The sequence below is a fragment of the Pararge aegeria genome, chromosome 21 (genome assembly GCF_905163445.1).
Source record: "Pararge aegeria chromosome 21, ilParAegt1.1, whole genome shotgun sequence".
In the NCBI taxonomy this organism is placed as follows: Eukaryota; Metazoa; Arthropoda; class Insecta; order Lepidoptera; family Nymphalidae; genus Pararge; species Pararge aegeria.
Window position 1 is genome coordinate 15,014,177 of NC_053200.1, and position 8,873 is coordinate 15,023,049.

General features: G+C 34.6%; 1 protein-coding gene across 1 annotated transcript; it reads right to left on the reverse strand.

The window, feature by feature from the left end:
- Positions 1–4,998: 4,998 nt before the first annotated feature.
- On the reverse strand, positions 4,999–6,606 carry LOC120633471. Its single transcript, XM_039903681.1, has 2 exons — positions 6,265–6,606; positions 4,999–5,958 (listed from the first exon to the last, which is right to left on the reverse strand). The coding sequence occupies exons 1-2, from the start codon at positions 6,604–6,606 to the stop codon at positions 4,999–5,001; spliced, it is 1,302 nt and encodes a 433-aa protein (XP_039759615.1).
- Positions 6,607–8,873: the final 2,267 nt, after the last annotated feature.

Here is an 8,873-nt window from a genome sequence, read left to right on the forward strand (position 1 = left end):
ACATCCCACTTCTGAGCACTTGCCCATCCTCACAGAAGAGAGGGAAAAAGAGCATAGAGCCGTATAAAATATCTGCCTTTCCAAAACGCTACAGTTGACCTAAACGAGCTGACTGTAATTCATCATGCGACAGATGGACTTGTTACTCGTGACCCAAATCGCTAAACTTTGCCTATATTCGCAAATGGACTTCACTTGTTAATACTCAAAATAAGTGAAGATTGCCTTTTAAACCAAGGTTTGAAATCCACTTCAATAGAGTGATCTCGTAGGATTCTTTAAATCTTTTATGTGAAAAGTTGGCTTAAAGGAAAAACTTTTAAGCAGTTTTTCTTTGTACTAACAATTCAATGTTATTTCTATTTGTGATGATAATAATAATAAAAGCCTCTTTTAGTAGGTTAACAAAGGTTTAGGTTTACAAACCTCAAGTACAATTATACAAATACAAAGAACTATAAAAAAATTTTACTAGTTTAGAATACAAACAATACGTCCTATTGATGATGATATAGTATATCTATCTATATTGTTAAATCTACACCAATTTTAATAGTTCTTCTCTGGGTCACTTTGACGGGTTTGTATTGGTTGCCGTCAGGATCCGCAACAGAGTTTTTACAGCAAGAATTTCTTGCATAGTATCATCTGGTTTCATTATTCAAGGTTAAATAAATATACTAGAAAGCTCTAAGTCAGTAGTTGTTTACATTAAAACTCACAACTTTTTGTAATTCGATAGTTTGTGAAATATTTAATATTCAATAGTTTACATAGTTAAAGGTGCGTTATCATAATTCTTCTTTACTTTACAAGTCCTTCACCATTCAGGCTGTTAAGCTTTGGAATGCCTTACATTTGGTTATAAGAGAAGCAAAATCTATCCAAATCTTTAATCATCTGATGACCCATGATAGTTCACTGCTACCTTTTTCTCTTTTTTCATTTTTAATGGATAATTATTTATTTTTAAGTAAATATCATTTTTATATATTATATTTATATTGGTTACTTATTTATTTATTTATTTGTATTTAGTTATAAAAATAGTTTTATATATTTATTTAAGTATTGAAGAATTTATCTTTGCCATTGGTTACCTGGAAGAAAATGCTATGAAGCGATAAAGCCGCCAATTTGTATAGGTAAGTTGTTTTGTTATACTTTTCTTTTTTTATGTACTTTTTATGGTGAGCAATAAAAGTATATTCATTCATTTATTCATGCATAGTTACTTTACTTGTTACTACTCTGTAATATAACATCAGCAAAAGCGTGCGAGCCACGACTGTATTGTGTGGTCACTGACCCGACTAAGCCGAGTTGTCGAATCACATGTATTTCACAGTGTAATGTCGCTTTACAGAAATAGCATGATTTATAATTTTTTTTGTATGCAATGAATGAATACCGAATTTTGAAAAGTCGTAAAACAAAAGTTGCTAGTTCTCCATTCTTAATTTCAGTCTAATCCGTGCTTTTGCGTGAAAGAGTAACACTTCATTACTATCAGTAGGATGTAAATCAATAAATAATAAATATAGTATGACAATACACACATCGCCATCTAGCCTAAAAGTAAGTGTCGCTTGTGCAATGGGTACTAAGATGAAAAATATACATAAACACTTATAATATTCAGATAAAAGCATCGTGCGGTTTTATGAAACCGCGGGAAAACTTTTTTTTTCTGAAAGTTTCGGAATAATATTCCATTAAGGGTATAAAAGTCGCTTCAAAAAACTTAATTTTATACTTGGAGAATGGGAGATGGTCTCCAACTAAAATTTTCATTAAAACTCTGTAGGTACGACGTACATAATAAAACTTATATATATATAACTTATAACAATTATTTAGATGATATACACCTATTAAAAACCAAAAACAATATTTTATAACCGTTATGTCATTTTTGATTTTTGAAGACTACAAATATTGTTTTTATATCGTAGCATGACGAAGTTTCATGTAACCCGTTAGTTTAATAATATTACAATACTAAAATATGAGGGTATTTATTAAGTACCTCGATATTATCGTCCTTGGAGTAACAAATAACTATTTGCCTCACTCACCATTTCACCTACCTTACAGACGATTTACCTCTAAGATATTATAAGGCTGTGTACACACGTATTTCTTTGGGTTTGGTGAAATTAAAAAGTAGGACCAATAGGAGTTGTTAAGACATAGTAGAGATTAGTGAAGAGACAGAAACTAAACAACGAATAATGGATACAACAGCAGATGGAGTTTTCAAAATAAAGTCATTTCGGTGTCGTACATATTGTTTTTTTTTCGATATAGTTGAAGCTACTCAGCAAGAACGCAGGCCCCCATCCAGATGGAAAGACGACATCTGGAGCACTGGAGGCAAGCGGCCCAGGACCGTGAATTGTGGAACTCCCTTCAAAAGTGCTAGCGAGCAGTGAACCTGAATTGGTTTAACTGATGACGATGATGAACTGAAGCTAAATTCATCATGTTATATAGATCTTTTCGATACTAAACACCTTTCTATCAGCTTACGTTTCTATAAACTAGAAATCATTAACAGTCATTGTTACCATAACATCTGGTATTTTTACTCCACTTCAAGTTGGCCATTGACTGTAACCGCACCTGCTATTACTTATGCAGTCTGAGATGGAAGTGAGCTAACCTCTTAAAAAGGTGGCAATACGTTAAGTCGCTTGACGGCACGACTTCGGGTAGTAACTGTCCACGGCCGAAGCCACCAGTCTAAACCAGAGACCATTTTGAAATAATAAACTTCCAAATTGCTGGAGACTAAACCCGGGACCTACCATGTATAAGCACAAAGCTCTGACCGCTGTGCCACCCGGTCATAAGACAATGAAGGTTTAGGTTTGGTTTGGTAGTACTTTATGTGATTTAGCTAACTTAAAGTTCTTACATCGTTCTACACCCGGCCTAAACTTCAACACCGCGTTATCAACCCGTATAATCTACCCCTTTGGCCCAACCTCCTCTGATTTATTGTGAACAGCCCAACAATTAATTTGGGTGTCTCGTTATCTCGCTTAGTGTTGAGATGCCTTTAGGTTCCGTGTTCTTTTCATTGTTTTAGACGGTGGACTCACTATTAAGTACTCACTATTAAGACACAAACTTCACTATTAAGTATCACACGGTTAAATTATAAATTTTAAATAGAAAAAACTTTGAACGAGTGCTTTACCAACTGGGCTACCTATCGCGGTTCGGTTTTATCAGTCTTATAGAGACTATAGCATAATCTAGTAAAAAACATTGCAGTTTCGATCTATTTGATATTTTCTTCCAAGGGTAAGTAAAACACAAATTAAAAGTTTTTATGCATCATAATGTTTCTGAAGAAATTGAAATTAAAATTGAAATTAAGACCGTATAAACTCTGCTTTACCAATGTTATTGATAGTTCTTATATACAATGTTTTTTTTACTATTTTTGGCCTGAAAAAAGTTCATTATTATCATTATTATTGAAAATGTAATAAAAAAAAAAAAAATAAAAATAAATATACTACGACAATACACACATCGCCACCTAGCCCCAAAGTAAGCGTAGCTTGTGTTATGGGTACTAAGATGACTGATGAATATTTTTATGAATTATATATACATAAATACTTAGAAAATACATATAAACACCCAGACACTGAAAAACACTTAATGCTCATCACACAAACATTTTCCAGTTGTGGGAATCGAACCCACGACCTTGGACTCAGAAAGCAGGGTCGCTGCCCACTGCGCCAGTCGGCCGTCAAATAACGTCCGTCAATAAAAAAACGTATGTACTTCTGTTAGAGATACACGCGTTAGAAGTCATATTTCTGTGGCGTAAAACAAGATAAAAATCTCTTCAAAAATTTTATCGTTCGCCTTATTCTACGTTTGTAGAAAAAACGACACTAACAATAGAAAAAAAACTAAAATGTTCACTATTGCTAACTTCACGGTGTCGGTTTTTTGTGACGGCGTGCGCGTGCATTGTAAAAATTTACTCTCACAATTATTCCCACTAACGCGCCAAAAGAAGTATAAGTTCAAAAAAATCTAAATTAGTATATTTCAAGGAGTCTTAATCTATAAGCCCTTTTAAAACGTCAAGCGTGTCTATTCGTAGTGGCTCCACCAACGGCTTGGACAGCAGATTCTACCGAGAAGAAACCGGCAAGAAACTCAGCAGTTGCTCTTTTGTATCAACCAAAAGTTACATTTTTACATAATATTTTCCATCTCATGAGAGAAGAAGAAAAATAAGTCTTTATTGCACATACAAATACAAAGCTAAGTTAACAAAACAAACGATAATACAGATATGCGCAAAGGCCTTATCGCTTGAAACGATGAAGGTGGATTCGGATGCTTCCAAGTAACCTTGTCATAAAATCTTGTGTTCATAAAAAAACTAGCTGTCCCGGCGAACTTCGTACCGCGGATCATTTTTTTTTTTAATGTTATATTTTAATACTTATTATCCTATTCCGGTCTAAGAGGAATCCAAAAAATCAAATATCATAAAAATTGGTCCAGCCGTAATTCTTGAGTTATAAATGGTGTAACTAACACAACTTTCTTTTATATATAATATATAGATTGTGTCTTAAGAAAAGTGTCACCACCTAGATGGACAGACCAGCCTCAGCCCCCAGTCACTCAGACCCCAAGAGCAAATCTTACACCATTGCTAGGCCTCGGATAGTAGCCGATAGAATAAACTAGGCCTCACGGAGTTGCAATTACACCGAGACTACGCAATCTTCAGCAATAAAGGAGCGACTCGTGAGAGAGAAAAAAGATATCAAGTTATTACCTCACGTGACTTATATCGTATATACCAATATAATTTGTGAGGCACGCATTTGTATACATTCTTGTGAATAAATTATATTATTATTATTATTATTATCTGTGTACACTTGAGTGTCTCAGCTAACAGCTGGTATTTCAGGTGTGCACGGACCTAAGTCAAGTGCACACCCAGAGTCAAGTAGAAGGTTGTGGTTGGGCATTATTGTGATTGTGTGTGGGTTCACCAGTTCGATGTGTAGGCTCTTCACTACCCTGTAAGAATTTACGGACTATCCTGCAAGTGTTCAGGATTACAGCTTTTTGGAGAGATATGTAGGTGAATTCCGGTAAATTGAGTAAGCTGAGTGACTGGTGAAGTTGTTTGGGAATGACACCTGTAGTGGATAATACTATGGGAACTATGCTAACTTCATTAAGCCGCCACATGCGCTTTATCTCGTCTTTAAGGTCTGTATATTTAGAAAGTTTTTCGGATATTGTGTTTTGTAAATTATGTGTGTTGGGTATAGCTATGTCTATGATGATTGCAGTTCGGTTCTTTTTATCTTGAAGTGTAATGTCAGGTCTATTGTAATGGATTGTTCTATCTGTAAGAATTGCACGGTCGAAATACAGTCTGTATTCGTTGTTTTCGAGAACTGATTCTGGTACATATTTATAATAAGGTATGGGTTTCAGATTTGATATGAGATTATATTTGTAAGCTAACTTCTGATGGATAATATTTGCGGCTTGATCGTGGCGGTGTTTATATTCTGTCTGCGCTATTAATTTACAAGCGCCTGTTATGTGCTGTATGGTTTCAGAATTACTATTGCATTTTCGGCACAAGTCCGTAGGCAAGTTTAAGATCCTCATTATATGTCTTTGGTAGTTGCGAGTTTCAATTATTTGGTCTTGTATAGCAATCATGAACCCTTCAGTCTCAGGGAAGAGTTCGCCACGACTTAACCACGCGTTCGACGCTGCTTTGTCGACATTAGGTTGGCAGAGGTCATGTCGATGTCTCCCATGTAGAGACTTTCGGGCCCACTCATTTATTTTTGTCTGTTCTGTGGTTTGTGTCTCATTTTTTTGGAATGTTTTGTCTTTGAGGTTCAGCGGTGTTAATTTAGCGTCAGATTGGACAGTCGCCTGATGAAGACCGGATGTGGTTGATTTTTTGTAAAAGTAAGATCGGAGTGTCGTTATTTGTTTATTGTGTAGGTTTTGGATATCTATTATTCCTCTGCCACCTTCATGGCGTGGTAAAGTCTGTCGTTGAAAGCATGCTCGTGGATGATGTTTACGGTGCTTAGTTAGTGTTGTGTTTATAATTCTTTGAATGTTCTTTAATTCTGTTTTTGATCAGTTAATAATGCCAAATGAATATGTTAAAATCGGTATAGAAAATGAGTTAATAGCTTTGATAATATTTCGTGAGTTTAATTGTGATTTTACGAGGGAGTTGAGTCTATGTTTAAATTGTTGTATTAGTTTGGTTTTTGTGTTTTTGTACTCTATTAACTTCCCCTGGTTATATCCTAAATACTTATAAACTTCGGTCTCTTCTAGTGAATTGATTTGCTGTCCAGCTTCCATGTGGTAAGTGTGTTGTAGACTTTGTCCATCTTTGATTGCATTAATTTTGCATTTATCAATGCCAAATTCCATACAAATATCTTGAGAATATTGCTCAGTAAGATTAGCTAATTGATACAAATCTTTTTGTGTCGTGGCATATAATTTTATGTCATCCATATACATGAGATGATTTATCTGGGTAGTTATCTGTTCGTTCATGTTATTATCCTTTGTGTATTTTAAGGGATAGCCTACGTTTGCAGCAATCAGTACATTGGAGAGTGGATTCAAAGCTAGGCAAAACCATAGTGGGCTCAAAGAGTCACCTTGGAAGATACCGCGTTTGATATGTATAGGTTCGCTTTCAGTGTGTGATATTTTAAGTCGTGTGGTCCACTTGTGCATTACAGTTTGCAGCAAGTTTGTTAGTGTAGGATGTATTTTATAGATATCTAAGACTTTTAACAGCCACGAATGGGGTACGGAATCATATGCTTTCTTGTAATCAACGTACATAGAGTGAAGCTCTTTTTTCTGTTTTTGTACTAGCCGTAATATCACAGAGTCGATTATAAGTTGTTCTTTGCAGCCCTGACTATATTTCCTGCACCCTTTTTGTGGTTCAGCTAGAATTCTATTGTTTTCAATGTGGTCGTATATTAAACTAGTAATACAGGAACTAATTATTTTATAGATAGTTTGGAGGCATGTTATTGGTCTGTATTTGGCTGGGTTGGTTGGATCTGAAGGATCCTTTGAAATCATGTAGGTTGTTCCTGCCATTACATAGTAAGGTATAGAGGCAGGATCTTGAATTAAATTATTTATGTGGTTGTGTAAAAAGGGATGGGTGTATGCAAACTTCTTGTACCAGAAGTTGTGTATCTTATCAGTTCCAGGGGCTTTCCAATTATGCAGTTTTTTTATGACATTTTGAAATGTCTCTATTGATATGAATTCAAAGGGCATTGGCTGTACGTGTCTATTTCTGTCGTATTCATCTCTGATCCAATCTGCTTTATCATTATGATCTTTAGGTTTCTCCCATATGTCAGCCCAAAATTTTCGAACCAGATCTGGTTCCGGAGTGTTAGGAGTAGAGGGATGATTACTTGATGTATTATTAGATGTAGATAATTTTAAATTCCGATAGAAGTTTTTTTCGTTGTTTTGAAATTGGTTGTTTTGTGTTTTGCGTAGTGTACATGCTCGATATCTATTAATTCTACTGGCTATAACTGTAAGTTTTTGTTTGAGAGTATCTATAAATTGTGTAATGCATGAGTTTGGTCCCTCATGTATAGAATGTACCTTGTATTGGTCCATGATTTTCCTTACTTGCGCTGTCAGCATTGGACTTGTATTTCCGTTACGATATTGAATCAATCTGCCTATTTTTTTTTTTTTTTTTTTTTTTTTTTTTTTTTTTTTTTTTTTTTTTATTATTATTATATTATCGTGGTATGAACTATATTTAAGAAATGTTGAATTATCACGAAAATCCTAGTTTAAAAACTTTAATCACGTGACTTAATATAATATTTATATTTATTAAAAATAATCACACTTCTAAAGTTAATTATTATGTTTAATTGACGGCCGACTGGCGCAGTGGGCAGCGACCCTGCTATCTGAGACCAAGGCCGTGAGTTCGATTCCCACAACTGGAAAATGTTTGTGTGATGAGCATTAAGTGTTTTTCAGTGTCTGGGTGTTTATATGTATTTTATAAGTATTTATGTACATATAATTCATAAAAATATTCATCAGTCATCTTAGTACCCATAACACAAGCTACGCTTACTTTGGGGCTAGGTGGCGATGTGTGTATTGTCGTAGTATATTTATATATATATATATATAATTTGAAAAAGACAAATTTCCCGACTTTCCAAGTTTCAGTGTCACATAATAATAAGAAAATATTTAAAAGTAAACATACAAAGTTATTAAGCTGTAATTTGAAGAACTTCGAGTGAACTCGGCACCAGTTTGAATATCAATACTTTTGTCGATATCTCACGTCCTCAATACCAGATATTTAACTTAGATATTTCCTCTTTAATGTTTTTAGCTTTCAAAACTTTTTTTTAATACACTAAAACTTAGCCCATGACTGCAATCTCATCTGGTGGTAAGTGATGAATCAGCCGAAGATGATAGTGGGCTATTATTTATTTAGGTAGATACCTATTACGCGTAGCCATGGTAGGAAAAATAGTATGAAAAATTGAGTGGATATGTTCTAATACCGATACCGAACCACTAAAAAAAAATCCGCAGCGGTTTCAAAATTGTCCTGTTTATCACGCCTTGTGAGTCATGATTCGGCTTAAAAGATGCCGCTACCGGAGGTATAAGGCATAACCTGTAGAAAAGAAGGTTAAGCAGTTAAAGTAACTTGTAAAGTGTACACTAATATTAAACACATACCCCTAATTATTACGGCATCGTGCCGGAACGTTAAATCACTTGGCGACAAACTT